This window comes from Cricetulus griseus, assembly GCF_003668045.3.
Source record: "Cricetulus griseus strain 17A/GY chromosome 1 unlocalized genomic scaffold, alternate assembly CriGri-PICRH-1.0 chr1_0, whole genome shotgun sequence".
NCBI lineage: Eukaryota > Metazoa > Chordata > Mammalia > Rodentia > Cricetidae > Cricetulus > Cricetulus griseus.
The window spans coordinates 62959055-62982109 of record NW_023276806.1 but is presented as its reverse complement, the minus strand read 5'-3'; the positions used below and the strand labels follow the sequence as shown (position 1 = coordinate 62982109).

At 43.2% G+C, this 23055-nt stretch overlaps 2 protein-coding genes and 1 non-coding gene across 3 annotated transcripts; 2 read left to right on the top strand and 1 right to left on the bottom strand.

Moving 5' to 3' along the window:
- Window positions 1-4499: 4499 nt before the first annotated feature.
- Window positions 4500-4787, top strand: LOC100757432 (late cornified envelope protein 3D-like). Its single transcript, XM_035451702.1, has one exon. It carries the CDS (start codon window positions 4500-4502, stop codon window positions 4785-4787), a length of 288 nt encoding a protein of 95 aa, XP_035307593.1.
- A 4119-nt stretch (window positions 4788-8906) lies between these two features.
- LOC113833139 lies at window positions 8907-9010 on the bottom strand. Its single transcript, XR_003480692.1, has one exon. It is a non-coding gene; the product is annotated as a U6 spliceosomal RNA (small nuclear RNA).
- Window positions 9011-16223: 7213 nt separating this feature from the next.
- LOC100757718 (late cornified envelope protein 3D-like) lies at window positions 16224-16511 on the top strand. Its single transcript, XM_035451701.1, has one exon. It carries the CDS (start codon window positions 16224-16226, stop codon window positions 16509-16511), a length of 288 nt encoding a protein of 95 aa, XP_035307592.1.
- The last annotated feature ends 6544 nt before the right edge of the window (window positions 16512-23055 follow it).

Genomic DNA, 23055 nt, shown 5'->3' with positions numbered 1-23055 from the left:
AAAATTACATAACCAGTCACAAAACTGTGTCCTATATTGTATTTTAGAAGTGTTCGTGTTTTACACAATGATCTATTATCCATGCTTTTCACACACACATATATACATATATAGTGCTAAATATGTTTTGCTTGACATTCAGATATCCAATTGCTTCAGCACCGATTTTTTAAATTTTATTTATTTGAGGATTTTGTACATGTGAACAGTGTGTTTGTTGCATTTGAATCCTTTTCATACCCCCTTCCAATTCCTCCCATGTCAGTCCCCCACCCCCCATGAACATTGTCTCTCAAATTCATGACCTCATATTCCCATATTTGCATACTACCCCTCCCGAAACACACACAAAACCTGCTGAGCACAGCTCATGTTGCTTTGATTTGCATGTGTGTAGAGATGACTGTTCAGGATTGGGATCTCAGCCCTTGGGGAGAAAAAGGAAAACAAACAAAAAACAAAACAAAAAATCTGGTTTTCCCACCCTCAGCAGTCATTGATTGCCTGTAGCTCCTCATCTAGGGATGAAGTCTTGTAAAACATTCCTCCATCCATTCTGACACATCCTTCACTCCAGCAAACTGTCTTTGTGTCTTTGTTTGAAGTATGCTCTGGGTCTGACTTTATACACTAACCATCACAGATCTATATCTGAGCTGCTCTCCATCTTAGGAAACAAGGTCCATTCTCACTCTCCAGCATGTAATTATAAGGCTTGGCTGACTCCCTTTTTCAAATGGTAGATGCTCCTTTTTGATATTTATTTACTGTAAGTTTTTACTATCGGTTGCTACTGGTTTTGTTAAGTTACTTCTCTGTTTCTATGGAAACGTTTCCTTGTTTTTAGCTTCCCTTCATTTTGATGTGAGGTCCTGTCTTAGCTATTTCACACATTTCCCTAGAACTGATGTCCTGTCTGGATTTCTCTACATTTCTACAAAAGTGTATTTTTGGAAACTATGGGTGTCTTCTGGGACATATTTGTAACATGATGCAGAAAGTACAATCACAATAACTCTATCTGCCTAGATCAAAATAGCTAAGAACGACCAGCAGTCACAAGTAGACTCCACATGATTACTTAGAATCTACAAAGGGGTGTGCCACATGGTCATAGAAGCCAGTCAGACAGCTCTGGTGACACAGCCCACCAGGCTCAGCCTCTCCTTCCGTTGCTCATGGTTTCAATGCCCAACTGGCTCAGAGGAATTAAGGAGCTGAGTCACCCAGAAACCTTGGAATTGACCAGCTATTGAATCGTGCTCTTCAGTTGCTGCCCCATGACTCAAGATTAACACTGTTTAAACCAAGAGGCGTCTTTGTAGTTACTTCTATAGAGCAATAAGTCAAATGAAAAGCCATTCAATTACCCAAAGGTCTGACTCCCTAGTGAGGTTAAGACCTCTTCTTACATACCCCACAGAACCTATAATTTCTTCTATTTATACCACATCTGCAGTTCATCATTGGTATATTTACCTTTGGGTGACTAAAATGCATCAGTAAGCACAAGCTGGGTCTCCTATTTACAGTTACATCCTTAGTGCTAAGCACACAGTTGAGACACAGTTGAAGACAGGAATTAGGAGTTAATGAACAAGTGAGAAGAAACTCCAGGAAAAAAGACAATGATGGTCATTAGGAAGGAGTGGCTCTGGTTTGTGTGAAGTCGCATACAAGGTCAGGCTATACTCCAGTGTACTGTTAACATCAGCTATATGTGGCTGACCTCTGTTCCCTGTGTGATCATCTGTACCAGCAGTTCTTAACCTGTGGGTAGCAACAGTTTAGTAAGGGTCACCTAGGACCATTGAGAAACACAAATATTTACATTGTGATTGACAACAGTAGTAAAATACAGTTACAAAGTAGGAATAAGAGTAACTTTATAACTGGGGGTCACCACAACATAAGGGACTGTATTAAAGGGTCACATCATTAGGAAGATTGAGAACCACTGATCTATAGCAAGGCCCTCCTGAAGAACTACATTGGGACATAAGCTGTAAACTCAGAGCTCTCAGGAAAGCCCAGAAGGAAAGGAACCACACTCCTGGGGAATTTGTCTGAGGCTTGCTCTGCCCAGCACAGCTACTGAGTGTCTGTATCACTGAGTCTTCATGGAAAACCATCTATATTTTCACCATTCATCTAATCCCCTTTCCCTTCCAGTATCTAGTTACAGGCTCTCAACAACATAAGAGAAATGGCTCATGAAACTGCAATGAGGCTAAGACTGAAAGGTAAGCACCAGGGACCAAGAACCTCATTCTGAGGAGAAAACAATGCAGGCAGATTCCTTCCCTTGCTCCCTCCTCTACCGTGTCCATCCCCGGTTACATTCCTAAGAGTCATTGCAAGTCCTGTCCACAAAGGACCATAAAATAACTCATAGCACCTATACTCCAGATTGCTTCTCCCAAACAGGTGCATCTGTTGGGTATTCTCCAAATATAGTAAAATCCAGATTCCCACACAGACTTCTGTGCTTCTAGTGCTTGGGTAGAGAAGAGAGTGGGAGGCACCTGGCATGATCCAATGGGTTCTATCCACCTTCCTTCAGTTCTTGGCCCAGAAAGGAAACGGTGCATTAGAATTGGCTAATGTTAGAATAAAGTGACAAAAATCATAATTGTCTAAATTATCATATAGGTTTTCAGGGCCATAAATAATGAGACACAGTTACTATATTTTTTATTTATAGTATAATTAATGATAAGATATAATTAACTGTGTATGCTGCTCATCACCTGCTTTTTTACAGGTTAGTTCTAGGCCACAGACATTTTTCTCTGAAAGAAAATACAAATATATGATGTGGTATCGTAACAACCAACATATTTAAATTATATATGAATTATTAAAGTTGTTAACTATAGCCCAAATTATGTTTTTCCTTGAGCATAGCATGATATTACAATAATTCAGTGGATTTCAGCTCACAGGAGTTCACTAACATCATGCAGAAGACATCTCCTTATCTATTAAAAGTTAACTACTTACTTCTGCCCCTCAGGGCTCAGAAAGTCCACACTACTGTTAGAAGCCATGAGGTCATCCAGGGACTGTCACCAAACAAGGCTTCACACCCTCCTCCATCACTTCTCAGGCACCCCACTGCTCAGAGGGCAGTAGTGAATTACATCTGCCCATGTTTATTTAGCGGCAAGGGGTCTGTGGACATTACAATATTTTTCATTTAAGATGTGTTCTTGTGAGTTATTGTGTGTGTGTGTGTACATGTAGAGAATTCATTCACAATCATGCCAACAGAAGTACTACTCCAAAGCATGTGACCTAAAAGAGGAAATAAGAAAAGGAAATAGGAAGAAGGGAGGGAGGGTAGAAGGAAGGAAGGGATTGTCCAGGAGATGACAATCTTCCTTCTTCCTGATTCAGGCCTTACTTGGACTTCATGGAAGTTCCAGAAAAACTCTGGACATGCATTCAGGTAACACCCCCTCTGGTTGTGAAAGCAGGGTCATACCCAGGTGACATCACCAACTGCACAGGATAAAAGAACTCCCGCCCTGGGCTCCTCTGCCACAGCAATCTCAGACACAGACTTCTGCATCCTTTGCATTGAGTGAGTATCCAGCAAGGGTGGCCCTTGGCATGAGCAGTTGGAAGGGAACATTGGTGTAAGGATTCAGGGATTATGCTGGCCTGCCGTGTCACCTGGCAGAATGCACTCAGGCAGCATCCTGATCAGCATGCAGGTGCAAAAGGACCCCTTTAAAAGAAAGACCTCTGCCCACTTACGCTCTCTTTCCCACTCTCTTTCCTGCCGTGCCTCTGGGGTAGACAGGACTTTTCCTGTCTCCCTCTTCCCTTCTGTCTTCTCTGTGTCTCTCTGTCTCTGTGTCTCTTTACCTCTTTTCTCTTTCCTTCCCCCTTACCTCCCCTTTCTAATAAACTTTTCACTTAAGCTCCGTCTGCCTCACACTCATCTGCCATGGAATCCGCCAAGGTTCCCCTCACCGTTTATCATAGCATTTGGATCACGGGAAGAGAGAAGAGGCATAATTATCCAGACATGAAGCACAATAGGGAAAATAAGCCGTTTCTAGTAGTGAATTAAAAAAAAAAAAACAATGAGTTTGTTGTAGGCAATTATTCAAAATGGTAGAATGGGGACGGGCATGACAAGAATTCTTCCACCTACAAAGGCCACGGGAGCTTAGCATCCACTTCCCACACTTCGCCTCCTTTCCATTCATGTGTCCACTCTGTTTCTTATGACACCCCTACTCCCAGTCACTTTTCCCTAACAGGTATATCGGCTGGGTATTCTTCAAAGACATGGAAAGATGGATTCCCTGAGTAGAGAACAGAGCAGGAGGCGCCCGGAGTGATCCAATGGGTTCCATCCACACCAGCTTTCCTTCCGGCATTCCTTGGCCCAGAAAGGGGACAATACCCGAGAGGAGGAGACACTGCACTGGAGATTACTGACAGTTGTTTTCTTTACTTACTCAGGTTGACTGACTCCTGCCAAGATGTCCTGCCAGCAGAACCAGAAGCAGTGCCAGCCTCCTCCCAAGTGCCCCTCCCCCAAGTGCCCCCCAAAGAGCACAGCTCAGTGCCTGCCTGCAGCCTCCTCCTGCTGTGCTACCAGCTCTGGGGGTTGCAGTGTGCCCAGCTCTGAGGGAGGCTGCTTCCTGAGCCACCACAGGCGCAGGTCCCACAGATGCAGGCACAGGAGCTCCTCCAGATCGTGTGACCGTGGCAGTGGCCAGCAGTCGGGGGGCTCAGGCTGTGGCCACAGCTCTGGGGGCTGCTGCTGACCTGGATCCTGAGGCCGAGACGACAGAGTTTGGGGAAAACAAGAATCCCAACGGAAAGCACAGCCTGTCTTGTCCATTCCCAGAGGCCCTTCCCTGCCTATTTGATGCCCAGGGCCCTCAGTCCCCACCCTTCCTGTGGAGTGCAGTGCCTGTCCCTGCCTCTGACCAAGAATAAAGCGTCTATACCATCACACTGGTGTCTCACTGTCATTGTTCTCTGTTCCCCTCTCACTCTCAGCTCCAGCACTACACAAATCCAGAGGAAAAAAAAAGTCTTAGCTCTATATTAGGAAGAGTTTAGAGGTCTGTCACGTCTGTTAATGCTCACTTCAGCTGAAGCAGCAGGGAAGGAAATGGACAGGGCCGAGCCAGGTCTCTAAGAAGGAATGATGAATCCTATAAAGTGTGGAGTGCACATTCATCTCACAGTGGAACCCCGTGCCTACTGGGAGGAGCAACTGTTCACTTTGACTTCTAACATCTAATTAAGACACAATGAATTTGCAGTTCGATAAGTGTTCAAATAGAGTAACCCATTTTATTTTAGTAGGTATGCTGTGGTTTTCCAACAAGTGTATAGAAATACTCATAGACAATTTGGCCATAAAAAAAATGGGCTTAGAATCAGGGAATGCAACTTAAAACTGCTATGAGATACCACCTCACCTAGTCAGAATGGCTATGATCAAGAAAGTGAATGATAACATATCGGGCAAGTTTCCAGGGAAGAGTGACTGTGGCAGGAAGATAAAGGAGCAAAACTGCTCTACAAGTCAGTATATAAACTCCTCAAAATCAAAACTAGAACTACCATATAACTCAGCTGTCCTGCTTGTGGGTACACACACACACACACACACACACACACACACACACACACACACACACACACACACAATTCTCATCCATCCACAGTGACACTTGCACACCCTTGTTTATCACTTATCTATTCATGACAGCTAGGGCATGGAACCAGCCTAGATGTCCATCAACAGAAGACTGGGCAATAAAAATGTGGCATGTGTACACACTGGAATATTGCTTACCAGTAAAGAAAACTGAAATTGTGAAATTTTCTAGGAAATGAATGGGCTTGTAAGATATCATATGGAGTGAGATCCCCCAGACTCAGAAAGACAAAACCTACATGTTCTCTCTCAGAGGAGGGTACTTTTAATACTTGTGCGTATGTAAAAAAAGGGGTGTGGGTGGGTGTAGACTATGACACTAGATCAAGGCCATGAAAGGGGGAAGAGTGGGGAGGAGCAACAAAAGGTGACACTTACCATGAAAGTGCAAAGGAAAATAGTGAGGTCAGAGTGACAACAGAGGAACAGGTGATGGGGAGAGGAAGAGAGAGAAACAGATTTTGTTAAAATATTCATAATTAAACCTAAATCTTCGTATGTTAATAAATTTTGTTAATTAAAACAATCTTGGGTTATTTTTAAAATAATCTTATAATGAATGATGCTGGCATTATGTAGGCAGAAGCCAGGGATAGCCCTAAACATCGTACAAAACAGAGCTAGCTCCCCCAGCATAGAAATAGTTGTTCCAAGATGCCAGTAACACAAAGGCTGAAAACCTGTAACTTCAGTAAGAAGTGAAGAAGGAAGGCATAGGAGGAACAGACCCAATAAAACTCTAACAGGGATGTCAGGGAAGGACATCAAGTTAAAAACTCTACGTCAAGGAGAGAGAGAGAGCTGAAGCTTTAGAAAATAAACGATGACCAGTATGAATACTATACAGCTAGGACAAGGGGGAAGGGGTCAGATTATGAATTTATATAATGATCTAATCAGGAGTTCACTAGAACTTATTTTGTGAGAAGCCCCTAAGAGATGGATATTCAATTCTGTAAGTCACCAATATGATCATTTCTCTGAAAAGGCACACATTTTACAGGGGAGAACCAGCTTTGTCCCAGGATCCAGAACACACAACTTGTAAATCAGTATCTGTTCTTGGCCACTTGGTCCTTGACCATCCATTCAGAGTTTTCAAGTGACCGAAAGAAACAGTCTTCTCATTTAGCTTAGCCTCTGTCAAGTTGAGTTTTGTTTTTATATTTGAGTTTTTAATATTCAGAACTAATATCCTAGAATATGACCCAAAACATTTTTTTAAGAATTTGTTTCCTGTATTTGAAAGATAAAACGTAAGGCTTCTATCCCAATGGGTTGCAATCATTTCCTCCACTTGTCTCATCCACCTGCCAGACTCCAAATCCATTCTAGATCTCAGAGTAAAAAAAGGGGGGACATTCCAGAACCTGAACTCATTTTCAATTGAGAGTGTGGGAGAAATTAATGGTAGTCTAGGTATGAAACATGAAAACCTCTATCTGGGACTACAGAGGTTAATTGAACTTGAAACCCAAGGCTGGAAAATACCTGATTATTTTCACTCCGAGATCCAAGGACTCAGGGATTTCAAAATCTTCATAATTTAATAAAGAAAGCAATTTCCAAAGAGAGGCAGGAGACACCCTGAGCCGGTCCAAGTTAAACCCACTCTCTGGGAAAACACAACTCCTTGAAGTGGGACCCTCAGCTGCCATGCTTAAATCTATCTATCACCACAAGATGCTCATGACTGGATGCTGGAGAAACTGTTGGGTGTCACTCCCTCATGGGTCAGAAATGATGTCAAGTTATCTATAAAATATGACCCAAAGCTGTTCAGGATGATTAAGTGGGCCAGAGCTAAACTTTTTTTGTCAGCTGCCTATTGATTATGAGAGTTTGTCCTTTAGCTTAGGTTTGTTCCCAACTAGCTCTTATAACTTAAATTAACCTGTTTCATTAATCTATGTCCTACCATGTGTCTCTTACTTCTTCCTATTTTGTACATCTGACTCGCTCCATGTATTGCCGGAATGTCTCCCATACCTGGATTCTAACCTTCTGAATTCTTCTCTCTGCCCCAAAGTCCCACCTAACCTCCCCTATCTAGCTATTGGCCATTTGGCTTTTTATTAAACCAATCACAATGACACATCATCATACAATGTAAACAAATATTTCACAACAGTGGACTAGGAGCTGTCACCACGTGCATATGGTCTTGCTGTGTAAACCGACAGCCATGAACCCAGAACCAGTGGACAAAACCATTCCACCAGAAAATGGAGACTGAAAACCATTGTGTGGGTTAGAGGCTGCAATTCATGTTCCACTGTCTGATTGCTCATAGAAGGAAATATATCTCTAGTGTTAACAGGGAATTTTGACAAAGCTAATTTAAATGCACCTTCCATGGGTGTGACTACACTGCATCAACTATACTTCATCAGACGTACACAAAATCACTACCATGTTTGTCATCAATCACCTTCTATTATTTATAGTTCACCTTTCAGCTGATTTTCCCTGGGTATTCCAACCTAAAGGAGTTAGTTCTTTTGTGACCTATGTCTGAAGCTTAGAGGTAGACAAGTGACAGATTCACAAGCTATTCAGCAGACGAAGTTTAATAGATCTTGATTCTGACATCTGTACTCCATTGTGCTTTCACCACGAAGTAGCCTGTTCTTTTCCCAAACACCCATACCTTAACATAGTTGTCACCTATAGAATAAAGCTAGGAATGCTGAATCAGCATTTTACTGAGCATATTATTGTGGCTTGTACTGTATATAATAACACTTTGATCTCAGATATGAGCTTTATGTGTGCTCTCTGCTCTCTGGGAATGTCCCTGCTTCCTGAGTTCCATGCATTACTCTCAGTGCTCCAGAACCAGGTATCCCATTGGCAAGGGTGGAGCTGCCCATCCCACTGTTCCTGCTGCATACCCAACACTGCCAGTTCTGACAGGCTGTCCACCTCATCTCAGCCACTCCCAAGTGACATTAAATGACAATGTATCAACACATGAGGTAACAAAAGACTGATACCTGTGAACTCTTGCCTATGCATGATGACTCCTGAGGTGTTCATCCGTGAACCTGTCACCAACATACTGACTTTACTACTTGTCTGTCTGTCCCGTTACACAGCAAGTTACCCAACCAGGAATGTACCATATGCAATTGTGGTTAGATGCATTTATCATCTCATGGGTTACATGTCTATCATAGTATCTGGTGTGCAATTTCAGTTTGATTATTTTTTTAAATATGAAAGCTTTGTAAATTTGTGTGTCATCCTTGCATTGGGGCCATGATAATCTCTGTATCATTCCAATTTTAATATATGTGCTGCCAAAGGAAGCATTAATTTCTAAATAATTAAAGAAAATCAGGGCTGGAAAGGTAGCTCAACAGTTAAGAGCACTGGCTGCTCTTCTATGTGATCCAGGTTTGATTCCCAGCATCCACATGGTGACTCGAAACTATCTGTAACTCCAGTTCCAGGGGATTTGACAGCAGCAAAAGACCTTGCAGGTATAATTTTAAGAGGAGAAAAGGGGGGGGTCTGTGTTAGAATGGACTAGGATGTAGTGGTAAAGGAGAGAGAGGACAAGGGAGAAGGGGAAAGGGACAAAAGAAAGGGGAAAGGGTATTTGTCCTAGAGGGACAAAGGACTGCCTCTGGATAGAGAGGAGACAGATGACGCACATAGGCAAATGGTGGTTTATAAAGGTAAATGGAGAAACCCTGTGTTAGGATGAGGTGTTAAATTTTAATTGGGGCATGTTAATTAGGTGACCCAAAGGGGGCTCCTGATTGCTGGACATTGCTGGACTCAGGAGGAATAAGTAGCCAAATAATGGAACAGACCTGCAGCTAGCATTACAAATGTAATCTAATGGTTTTTAGCAAGGCAAAGGAAATGTGGGAGAGGATAAGGCCTGTCAGAGCCACGTGCTCTAGTGAGCTAATGTCCCTTCACCTTCCCTTCCATATTTCTAGCGGGCTCATAATGTTGTGGGACAAGACTTTTCCTAGAAAGATGGAAGACACAATGTACCACACACACACACACACACACACACACACACACACCTACTCACCCAAAACATATGAAAGTACAGATCCTACCAAAGTCTACCTTGGTGAACCAGGGGGTTTTATAGGACTTTCTTATGGGAATATTAGTGAGGGGGTCACTTACAGGAGCAGAAATGACTCAAAGACAGCTAGCTGTATCACCAGAGTCCACCTCAGCATGAGTGGCAGCTCACAGCTCACAAAATCTAGGAAGCTGGAGCACACAGCACACCCTGCAGGCAGCTCACGAGACTGGAGACCACCCTTCCCAGGTGGTTCAGTTGATCTGAGCCTTTTGTAGACAGTATCTGCTTTCTGCTTCTTTCAGGCTGTTTGGCTAGTCTGAAAAACTTCTTGGCAGCTTGTCTGGAAGTGACTCTTTGCAGTCTTTGCTTTTTACTCTGGAAGAGAGGGCTAGAGAATCTGATCAGTTTCAGGAACTTCCTGAAGCTCTTCTGAGTTCTTTTTTCAGGACCTTCCCTGCAGGATAGGATGTTTCAATCATCACAGAAACTGCTACACAACTCCCAGCAGTACAGCTTTGGTATAAAAACCTTAGGCAATCTGTTTCTAGGAGACCTCCACTATTTGAGTTAAAGGATAACTGCATAAAGTCATAATGATCACCTTATAAAGAATAAAGATATGATTTGTCTAACACAGCATACAGAAGGGAAAAGAAAGAAAACTATTTAGAAGCCGTATTTTTATACTATCAAAAATCATGTTGTATTGATCTCAAATAAATTGGCATACGAAAGTAACAGTATCTCAAAGAAAACTACCAAGAAGAAAAGAATATATATATTCTTATATATAATATATATAAATATATATTATATATATGATATGGGAACTAAAGGGTACTCTAGAAATTGCCTACTAAAATCAAGGAAGTCATAGAAATAGAGGATCGATGCAAGAACACAGGCAAAATTACTAATGTGAATTCTGTCTTACAGCAATTGCATTCAGTGTGAAATTATTAACTACTCAAATAAAAAGGAATGTCAGGCAAAATAACATGATCCAACTGTAAACTGTCACAAAAGACACTTAAATTTAAAGAAGTAAAGAGCAGGGGGACAGTGGTGACCCATGTCTTTAATCCCAGAACTTGGGAGGCAGAGGCAGAAGGATCTCTGTGTGTTTGAAGCCAGTCTGGTCTGCAGAGTGAATTCCAGAACATCCAGGGATACACAAAGAAACCCTGTCTCAAACACCCCTATCAAAATGATATAAAGAGCATAAAAATACATACTATACATAGAAAACAAGGCACCTAAAATTATTACGTTGGCATCAGTCAAAATAAATGCTAGATACAAAGACATTTGTAATTATAAAAGCAACCACTTAAATAAGTGTATATATAACATAATAAAAACAAGGTCCAAAGATTCTTGACCTAAGATTAATAAAATTGGGAGGAGAAATGGACAACTCACAGCTACATATTTCAAGGGTATCTTCAAACCTTTGAGTCCTCTGTTAATGAACAAAATGAGGAAAAAGATCAAGGAAACGAACTCTTCAACAGCACACTCTAAGCCAATTAGAGCAATCTTCAGTTGGGCATCACAAACGTTTTTAAGTGCATGTGGAACATTCTGCAGCAAAAATTAATTTTGATCCAAAAATGAAGTGTAACTAGATTTTTAAAAGATCACACAGTGTGTCTCCTCAAATCTCAGGAAGAGTGAAGGGGAACTCACAAGCAGAAAGAAGACAGGGCTGTGATGTCTGCCTGTGGGCATGTCTGCCTGTGAGATCTGCCTGTAGTGTCTGCCTGTGGTGCATGTCTGCTTGTGGGGAATGTCTGCCTGTAATACATTCTGCCGGTGGGGCATGTCTGTCTGCCTGTGGGATATGTCTGGAATCACAGCTATTTGGGAAGCTGAGATGAAAACAGCACATTGAAGACCAGCCCTGACAATTGAGTGTGCTGTCTCAAAATGAAAACAAAACTGTAAAAGTTGTTCTGGAGATGTCGCTTACATGTAGACTATCTGCCTACATGCCCCAGGGTCTAGGTGCTATACCTAGTACCAAAGGGGGAAACACAGAATGGAAACTAGAAAGTTCAGAAATATTCATAAAGCAAAATATATACTCCCAAATAACCAATAAATGAGAGAAGATAATCATAAGATACTTTTTTTAAATTTTGAGAATGCAAAAAAAAAAAACAACCAAAAAACACCATATCAAAATTTATGGGCTACAGCTAACAGAACACTCAAAGACAAATATGTAGCTGTGACTACTATATTGAAAAGGAAGCAAATCTCACACCAACAACCTAACATCATTGCTAAGACACTGAAGAAAGAAGAGTAAACGAAGCCTTTAATGAGAGATTAAAAGGAGATAGTAAAGGTGGTGTTGTCTACGATCCATAAGAACTGACAATTAGATAGCCCAAATGTTCGCTACTGGTCCATAGAAGCCATGTTTATACAATAGGAATAACTCTGAAAAGCAATCTAGATGATAAAAGTATTACCCAGGGAACTTCATCTCCACATTGAATTTTTATTTTATGTGTATGGGTGTGTGGCCTGTGTGTATATCTGCTCATCACATATGTGCCTGGTTCTTACAGAGGCCAGAAAAGGGTGTCATATACTGTAGAACAGGACTTACAGGCTGTTGTGAGCCACCATGTGGGGACTGCGAATAGAACCCAGGTCCTCTGTAAGAGCAACCAGTGCTTTTAACTACTGAGCCATCTCTCCAGTTCCTCTGTTAGGAATAACTTTTAATAAATGACTGAAAGGGGTTTTAAAAGTACGATAAGTGAAAAAGACCAGAACAAAAGGCTCTTGTTCTTCAATTGTTTCATTTACATAGTGTCCTATGTGGCAATAGGCAAATGGGAGTGGAGGTGATAGTGGGTATGGGTTTTATCTGATAGTATTAAAATTGCTATGAAATTGATGATGATAATTGATTGCACCATTTGAAAATCCTAAATCCATCAAAACTGCATACCTTATAAAAGTGGATTTTCTGGCATGTAACAATAGTTATGGTATTTATTGTTCATCTCTCTCCTCCAATTTGGCGTGAGTGTGACTCAAGTAAGTGTCATCAAGTAACCCTCATTATGGTAACAAGAAAACCTTGAATTGGCAGTTAATTCTGCTCAGCTGGAAGGAAAGAGTCACCACTGACTATAAGTTATATGATCTGAGCCCAATGCACCAAGAAGGCAAGCCTGAAAGGCTGCAGGCTTACCTCGTAACACCCATGACCATTAGTAAGTCAAGAGCTCCTCCCAAGCCATTCACCTGAGCCAGGCTCTGAGCTGCTGCTGCTGCCTTCTCTGGATCACAAGACGCCCATTTTCCCCGAGACCACACCTCTTCCAACAGGAACCCTACTGTGCAGCTCTCATATCCTTGCACTTGCAGGGCAGTGGGATGGTTCCTTCTCCAAGATAAGACTCTAAAGGCTAGTAGGGACAGGACATCTGGAAACGCAACAGAAGAAAGCTTGCATTTCGTGAGATGATTCCTTGCTGATAGCTTCTGAATGCTGTGATGTGGAAACTGACCAAGTGTGGCCAGGGTTACTTTTGAAGTGCTGTTCCCAGCTAACTTAAGATTTTACCCATCTGGTCAAAATACGGTGACTGTCCTTGCTTCTGAAGGATCACAAAATAGGCAAAACCAGTGCTCACTTCTGCAAGGATCTGAAGCCCCAGCCTTGTTGCAGCAAAATTCAGAAAACTGAGAACCCCAGCTCTCGACACCAACATCCTTATCCCCTTGCTATTTGTCCTATATAGGGCCCCCCTTATTCTCAGCTGCATTCATGGTGCCATCCATGCTGCCTGGCTCATGGGCCATGCCCCATAAAATGTGTTAGCTTAAAATATAGAGAAATGAAAGGCTTAAGTGAGGGAAACTTGCCCCAGGATGGGTGTGTATACAACAGCCAGAAAGCTAAAGCGTTCAAGAAAAGGAGGGTTCTCAAGACAGTCATGTGTAGAAGGCTGGGGGTTCTCTTAGCTCATTCAGTCTGCTGTAATGGATGGCACAAAACAGCCATTTTTTTTCTCACAACATTTTTACAGTTCAATTGCTCTCCCAGAGCTTACACTTTTAATATGATAAAATTAGGAGTTAGAGTTTCCACATGAATTTGAGGGAGAGCAAACATTCATTTTACAACAGAAGTTCAAGTTAAATGCTAACTAAGCCTATGGAAGACAGTGAGTTGATGATTCTCTTACACCAGGATCTTAGACCAGGAACCACTGAGCCTTGTATGTAGCCTAGAATTCCCTGAAAGTAGCTACTAATTAGAACATGCCTTTCTAATAGTGTATTACCCCAGGACTGGCACCATCAGCAAAGCAGGTGAATGAGAAGCCATGTATTTCACCATTCCACATCCATCCACAGCATTGCCATGTGGTAGATCAGAAAGACATCCATTATCCTTCCTTGTGAGCACCTTCTCCTGGCATGATACAGTTTGTGGATATCAAACAGTGCTAGTGACACGGCCATTGAGAGAAAACCTGTGGGTGAGGGCCCCTCACTCTCCCCTTAGTGTTCTGAGCTGCTGATTCCTTCAATAAGGATACACATCACCTCACATGTCTCTGAAGAAAAAGCTAATGGCATTGGTGCCAAAGAAGAAGACACATAGAGAAACAGAGAGAAAGAAATCCTTCTAAGAAATATTTTTTTCTCTAACAGCAAGTAACCAGTCATTTAGTCTCTAATCGTCACAGGAGAGTAAGACAGTGGGAAAACACTTCATCTAAGGTGTCTCACATGTAATGCTGTTCATTTTATAAAGGGTTATAACCAGTCATAAATAATCCAGGAACACTTATTTCATCCAAAACTATAAGTATGTTACATAAATTAAAATGTAATTTAAATGAATTATTAAATTTTGATCATGTTATTTTTGTGTTTTAGTTTACTTTGTGTTTGAGTGTCTGCATGTATGCCTGTGTGCCACATGTGTGTTTCATGACCATAAAGATGAGAGAAGGCATTGAATCTCCTGAGTACTGGGAACCAAACTAGGTCCTCTGCAAGGAAAACAAGTACTCTTAGCTGATGAGCCATTTCTCCAGCTCTATTGATCATGTTCTTGATAACTATATTTTCTTTGAAACTGTAGGTAACAAATGGTAAACTCTAATAAGGAAAGCTCCCAGCCTATTTAAGTAGATCAGTCTTGTATAGTATAAACTCTAAAGTTGTTCTCACTAAACAAATGTCAATTCAGCTCAAACTCCCTCTTCCCCAGAAACTCTAAGATTAGATTTCTGGGTACCATGAGATCCTCTTAGGGATCCCTATCATTTAGACAATGTCTATCTCCTTGGACATTTTTTTACCTATTCTTCTCATCACCAGAGTTCAAGAGGATGGTCTCTGGTCACATCCAGATATGGCAGGATACTCTGGTTTACATATATGGTGAAGTAAGGTTCACACCAAAGACCATGCCTTAGAGACTGACAGCATAACACATTGATAGATTACAGCATTTCACTTGTGATATTTGACTCTGTATTTATAAGTGTGTTTATTAAGGTTTTCATCCCCTTCCCAATAGATTGTGACCTACCTAAGAACAGAAAATGCTATACTGAGCCACGTTATAACTTCTTTCCAGCAAAGACCACAGCACAGAGCCTATATTAAAGATATGAACCGTATAAGTAAGTTAAGATAGCCGAGTAGCCTCCTACTCTCCATCACCAAGAGGCCTGAATGAGAAGTCAAATAGACAGACATCAAAACTTCCTGGTTCCCTACTGATGGTAATGGTAGTAAGAACACAGGAAGATGATGAGTGGATGGTCCTGGCTCTGTCACCTCCCCTGGTTGTGAAAGCAGTAGCATGCTTGGGCTGTGCATCACATGCCTGCCAAGGATAAAAGGGCTGCTGCCCTGGATCATTCACCCACAGCCTCTTCAGCACAGCCTTCACCTCCTGCCTTTGTTGTGTCTGGTGAGTACCTGACTAGGGACAGGGCCTCACCTTGGTGTGCAGAGAAGACAAGCTGGAATTGACTGGGGGCTAGGAGGTGTCTCTTGAGAAGGCTGGAGGAAAAGGACCTGCCAGGGGACAAAGGACAGGGAGAGGAACTCAGACAGGAACCTCTGTGGGTGCATCAGAACCTGTGACACACCAGAGTTCTGGCTCTCAGCATTCCCTCTGCTTTCCTGAGAGGTCTGCATCTGCCCAGAGAGCTCTCAGAGAGTCATTTCTCCATTACCCCTATTTGCTTCAGCTGACCAGAGAGCAACTTAGAACTATCAACATTCCCTCCTGTAAGCAGGGCAGAGAGAAAGAAAATGTCTTGCCAGTCGTGGAGACCATTTACCCTTTGTCTTTGTAAAGACCCCAGGTCAGGGAGCAGAGGATCTTAGGAGCAGGGCTTTAAAAACCATTCCCAAGGGAGACAATGGCCTAAAGACATTTTTTTTGCTTACCCAGGCTGACTGACTCCTGCCAAGATGTCCTGCCAGCAGAACCAGAAGCAGTGCCAGCCTCCTCCCAAGTGCCCCTCCCCCAAGTGCCCCCCAAAGAGCACAGCTCAGTGTCTGCCTGCAGCCTCCTCCTGCTGTGCTACCAGCTCTGGGGGCTGCAGTGTGCCCAGCTCTGAGGGAGGCTGCTTCCTGAGCCACCACAGGCGCAGGTCCCACAGATGCAGGCACAGGAGCTCCTCCAGATCGTGTGACCGTGGCAGTGGCCAGCAGTCGGGGAGCTCAGGCTGTGGCCACAGCTCTGGGGGCTGCTGCTGACCTGGATCCTAAGGCTGAGATGAGAGAATTTGGGGGAAACAAGAATCCCAAGGGCACGGAGAGCACAGCCTGTCTTGTCTGCTGGCTCCTCCTGTCCTGGGTTCAGATCATCCTAGGTGCTACACCCACCTGAAGACTGTGTATGTCCTATACATAACCAATTCAAAAATAAAGCTGCTCACGATGTAACTGCTTGGATTCCACGAGTCATTCCATTTTGTCTCTCTCTAACTCCCATGGGTGTGTCCGGTATCCTTAGCTCCTTGACCATCACAACCATCTCTGAGGCAAATCCTGTTGTACACAGGAAAAAAGAGCAGTGGCCACTCCTACCTGCTTCAGGAAGGGCTGCAGAGAGTCTTACCATGGGATGAGAAGGAGGAAAGGCTGTGGGATGTTAGCTGGTGCTCTGAAATCTCTGAAAGACTGTGTTTTCTTCTGAAACATGACAGGACCCTGATCTAACCTGGAAACATCTAACCCATGATATGATACTTGTTTTGGTGAACTGATTTTAAGATCCTCATTATAGGGGAGTCCGAGTCATGTGGCAAAGGCATAGACATTAGTTAGCGCATGAACTGAATGCAAAACTTTTGGGACTGGTGACGAAGCTCAGGGCATTTCTGCATGTGTGAGGCCCTGGTTCTGCTCCCAGCAGAAGAAACTGAAGAAAGGAAGAAAAAAGAAAGAAAGAAAGAAAGAAAGAAAGAAAGAAAGAAAGAGGAAAGGAAGGAGGAAAGGAAGAAAGAAATCAGGCATACATACATACATATGTACATACATAAGCAAACAAATAAGATGGAGGAAGGAAAATGATGGAGGGTGTGGCTAGCACAATTATTGTATGAAGATCCAAGGAAAAGGAGAAAATTTTAGACAATTGTTTAATGAGGCCAAGAGGAGGTGATGCAGCCAGATGTTTGGAATTTAGTCTATGAGGTGACTGGAGTGTGCAAAAAGAGAATTTTAGGGAAAAGATAAGGAGAAATGCTGACATTAGTATAAATGAGACAATTTAAAAAGCAAATAGTTATGACTTTGAAACACTACACTATCCCAATGCAGACTTGTTGTGACCCAAACCGTGAAATTTGGACGTTTCTGGGATTGAAATAATGTTCCTGCAAGTGAACAAGAGAGCTCCTTCCTCCCAGAGCCAGAGAAATGCCACAGTGCTCCAACTCTAATTACACTGTAAATGAGACAAAACTGATTTCTGAAACAGAGTCAACAAGGCAAAGGGAGGGACTAAGGTTAACTTTGTGCATTCAATGAATCTAAAAGAGGGTTTGCTCAAACTTTGATGATCAAAATAACCTGAAATGAGTTTAATATTAGACACCTGCTGACCAAGGCTAAAAATCAAAGTGTCTTTTGAAGTAGGAGGTACTGCTGGGACTAAACGTTTATAATGAAATCACAGGAGACAGGATGATTGGTAGGCTGTAGAGGGGAAAGGCAGCCCAGGACGAGGAAGTGCTAAGCACACCTGTGACAGGCTGAGAGATGTCACGCACTAGATATGACTGACACTGTGGAAAGGTCCCACAGCTCTGTGCAGTCTCTCCACAGTGTGCCACAGGCTGAACAGACCTAGCACGGCAGAGCTTGCCATCTGAGAGAGGCTATACAGAGGGTCAGAAGTACCCCCACTTCAAAAGCACAAAGGCATCTCTACTCTGGCTAACTCTTACCTGAGTGAAGAGAAGACAGGTCGCCAGTAAGATGTCTGAGTGGGACACCCACTCAGGCCTGGGAAGCTGGGAGTAACAAAAAAACAAAAGGAGGGCCTAGTGGAAAACAGTTCCGAATACCTAGAGACGGGGACGATAGCAGAGTTCTAATCCCTGGATCCATCGGCTCATGTCCTGTTTTTACTGTGCACTCAACTCTGGGCCCTACGGCTTCAGCATGGAGTCAGAGAAGTAGAATGTGGGTCCAAAAATGACGTTTCATGATTTTTGCAAGTAGTGAAACACATGGCCCACACCCCAGGAAGCAGCTGCCCATTGTCTGCAGATGAGTGGACACTGACATTTATTTAATAAACCCAGGGAAGACACCAGCTTGGATAAAGTATTGAGTTCTTGAAACAGTGGTTTTGGTGAGGTCATTTCACTGCTTCCACACAAATCATCTATTAGCACCAATGAGATAGTCTGTAAGCTGGCATGCCTCTGACCTCAAGCCCTCCCCATCTCCCTCTCTCTCTACTCAGCCCTCCCCCATCTCCCTTTCCCCTACTCAGCCCTCCCCATCTGTCTTCCGTCTCTCTTCGCTGCCCTCCCCCATATCCCTTATTTCTCTCCCCACAGCCCCAAGGACACCTCTGACCCTTTCCCATGACAATTACCAATCATCACCTAAAGGGGAAAGCTTATGCTTTTAACTCTTCCTGTGATAGGAAAACCAGACACATAATTTTCTTCAAAATTTATTTTTGAATGATTAGTTGTCATCATCCTTGTAAGTGGTATTTGTGATGTAAATGGTTTACTCCATTCCTGAATGTGATTTCCATAGAGCAGTGTGTCTCTGGTGCTATAATAAAACACACTGGGAAACACTGTACCGCTTGCCAAATTGCAATTTTCAAACCCTTGGTGAACCACTGTTGAACTTTGTCACTACAGACCTCAATAAAGCCACACCCCAAAAGGATTCCTCATGGTTCAGCGAATTTCCCTACCCACCCCGTGCCTTACTGCATCACCCCACAACTCTGTCAGTGATCATCAAAATCACTATGCTACCTGCACGAGGCCCTTTGAGGTATTTGAATTTTCAAGCCATGTCACCTCAGATGTCATGGATTTCTTAACTCTTCTCCTGAGAGGTCTTCACCGATTGTCCTCCTCTCACTTTAGAGTTTTTCCCTCCCCAGGCACCAACTGTTATCTAGAGGTATAGGATTCATATTCAGAAACACCCAGTTTCAAAATGATTATGTTTAACAAGCTCAGCTTCCTTACCTCTAGCACCCTCCTCTGTGCCACTCACCCCACCCAACCCCACACTCAATTGCTAGTACCTCCCTGCTGACGTGGATGGCCTGGGTTCCACAGGCTCCTCTCGTCCTGCCATCAGACTGACTTCCCGGAGACAGATCAACAGTTGCAGCACTGGGGCTGCTTCTTGTTCAAATGCTGTTCTCACCGTTCTGATCAGAGTCTGTCATCTGATGGGGACTGCAGAAGGTAGCTCAGAGACCCTCACTCTCCTTTCCATACATTAATCATTCTCAGCTTTCCTAATGCTTCGACCCTTTAATACAGCTCCTCATGCTGTGCTGACTCTCAACCATACAATTATTTTTGCTGCTACCTCATAACTGTAGTTTTGCTACGGCTATGAATCATAATGTAAGTATGTTTTCTAATGGTCTTAGGCAACCCCTGTGAAAGGTCATTTAACCCCCAAAGGTGTCATGACCCACAGGTTGAGAACTGCTGCCATACACCATCAGTGTAGTTCTTGCCTCCATGGCGTATGCTTATTTCATTGTAACTGTCCGGCCCACTGCATGTGTGCTATTAAGGACACGTCTATGGGGTGCAACAGAATGTATGGTGTGTTACGTCACTGTGATGCATCAAATATTGAGTAAATCACTGAGGGAGTGACAGAATGGAAAAGTTAGCATGGCGGGTGTACAGGAAAGCTGAGTCACTGGTAACTGGGGAGGCATGTGACCCCTCCTAGAAAAACTCTTCCCATCTTCCCAGGATGATGCAGATGGCCTGGGATGAACATTACAAGAAGCTGCCTGGCTCAGCACACTTTAGAGAAGGAAGAATAGGAGAAAACAAGGAAGGAAAGGAGGGGATGGAGAGAGGGAGGACGGAGCGAGGGAAAGAGAAAAGGAGAGTTTGGAAGCTGCTTGGATTCTTTCAGTCAGAATACTGCAGCACTCTCATCTACTGCCCTTCAAAATTGCTGTGATATGGACATGCACAGTGAGTGACAGGCAGCTATCCACATCTTCAAGCTGTGTCTATATCAATGTTGTGAGAAGAAACCGAGGGCCCGATATCAGTGCCCCTGCTCAGAGCTCAGATATGAATGTGCACACCTTCCACACTCCCAGAAGTGACTCTCCCCCACGCAGGACTTGACTGTCTAAGAGATGCCTCCTCCCTCTCTTCCCCATAAGTTTTTGGCTCTCACTTCCTAATGCTGTAAAGAAAAGGCTGTAGTCCTCACTGTGCTACATCTTCAAAGGAATCCATAAGATGTCATTATTTTAATATTAGAGACTTCCCTTCAAAATTAAAAACAACATAAGGGGAAAATACACATTATTCTGTTTACACAAATTCACCAAAGAACTGCTGACATCTTGGTTAGTAAGTTAAAGCAATTTTAAGTCCAGTTACACAGCTAATTACTCTACAGAAGACTGTGTGTTACACATTCTACTCTGAATTCTACTGACAGGGACCAAACACCGTCTTTACTAGTCGCCTACTGTTGCCTAAGTAGCAAACATAGATAAATACCAGGGCTTCCTGACTTGTTGTCAACCTGCCTTGCCCTACGACCAGAAAGCTGAAGGCCTAGTGCTGAGCTGGGGGGTTTGATGCTCTGACCCTTCCTTCCTCAGGTCCCAACTCCTCCTGAGGGCATCAGAGGCTGCAGCTCTTCAGTCCACAAGATCATTGATGAATATTTAGCTGGAGATTCTTCTTGCCCTGGAAGGACTGGGGAGACCAGACCAGCCTCCCTCAGAGGAACAGAAGCAGAGGGTGTGGAAGGAAGACAGCAGTAAGACAAAGGGGGTGATGAGCACCTTCGTGGATGTTTCAGGTGTTCTGTCACTACAAAGGTCACAGGTCTCAGTCACCCTACACTCTTTCTGTTTGTGCTCTGAAAGAGTTATTCATCCTACCAGACCTCCTCCAGGAAGCTTTTCCCATGTTAGTCTCGTCCCAGATGACATGGAAATAGTGACATTGGGAAAACAACTAGAAAAGACTAAATATCCTTTTCAAGCAGGAGACAGAAGGAAAAGGGGTTCTTCCTCTGATAAGGTCAAAGTCCTTTCCTTCTGACATTTCTTAGTTCAAAAACAGGAGATCAGATCTATGAAACCCCAAGAGAAGAGATGCTGACCAGAGGCTCCCATGCTTCCAAGCTCATTGTATTCTAGGATTCTTAACTCATGCCCAGATGCTCTGCCAACAAAAGCATCAGGGGTACTGACCCCTAAAGTAGGTGCTCAGTGTTCTGCTGTTCCCCCAGCTACCAGAGATGCTGAAACTCCTGGCATTGCAGCTGCTTCCTGGACCATCTCAGGCCTTTTCTTCTCGATCTACATCAGACCCAGAGCCCTAGCTGCTTCGAACCTGCTGGGATTTCTGGCTGATATCTTTGATCTGGACAGTGTAGTGAGAGGAACGGGTTTAGAGGAACCAGAAACCCCCAGCCACACCCTACTTCCAAACTGGCAGTGTGAAGGATGTTTCTAATTCATATTATAACAGAGGAAACAAAAAAGAAACACTATTGCAAGAGTACACAGAAACAGAAACATGAGGGAAGTGATAAATAAAATTGAGATCATCTACAGGTTCTAAATTCCATATGTCAGTAAGGCCAGAGATTGACCAAGGGCCTGATATTTGTGAATGATGTAGTCCTTACTCTGATCTTTGGGTTGCATATTGCTCCTTTCCATCTTTATGAAGCGAATCAACATAGATTGATTTCCGAGGGTCTCATATAACAGCCCAGTATTATGCTGAGGGGCCTGTGTTCCTGACTTCGGTGGAACCCAATTTCCTCTAAAATGTCCTCAGAGATATGAAGATATAGTGAGTTTCCTCTGTGCTTATTTTAATCTCCAATGTTTTTCCTTTAAACTTTACATCGTTGGAAAACCAAACCACATGAGCTAGTTTGAAGGACCTTGTCTGACAAGGTTTCCACCTTGAATGTGACTCTCAGCTTGACCTCAGGGCTGAAATTACTGGTCTTGATTACACTAAATGTACATTTCATCTGGGCTGCCAAGTCTGTGGCTGACAGTCTACATGGGAAAGAGCCAAGACTGGAGCTGAATGTTAATCAGGAAAACACAGACACCTAAGGGGTCATCACACACTGAGCTAAAATGATGAAGCAATGTCATCTGCCTCCCAGGGGTCCCCTTTTCCTTCTTTCCCATGAACTGCAGGTGAGTAGCACATGGGCATTATTTCCCCCCATGCCTAAATCCCTCCCTCTACTTTTTAACTTCTCAGAGCTCCTATCCCTAGAAGACTTCTCTGGCCTCTAAGAATTCACCATGTGCTCCACCACACACCTGTCTAGTAACCCCTGGCTCCAGTTTCTACTTCTAGGTAACTTTGTAGTACCTACATGTGTTTATTGTGCAACTGATGTCACTTTCCATGAACTACTTCTTGCTTGACCTTTGTGGCCTGGGATCATAGATCTTATTGTTCTGAAATGATTCAACAGAAAGCAGAGAATCTGCAAGATGCTCCCTTGGTGTAAAGATCCCCTTAGAGCCTTTGAAATGCCCTAGGTTTGGTACAGC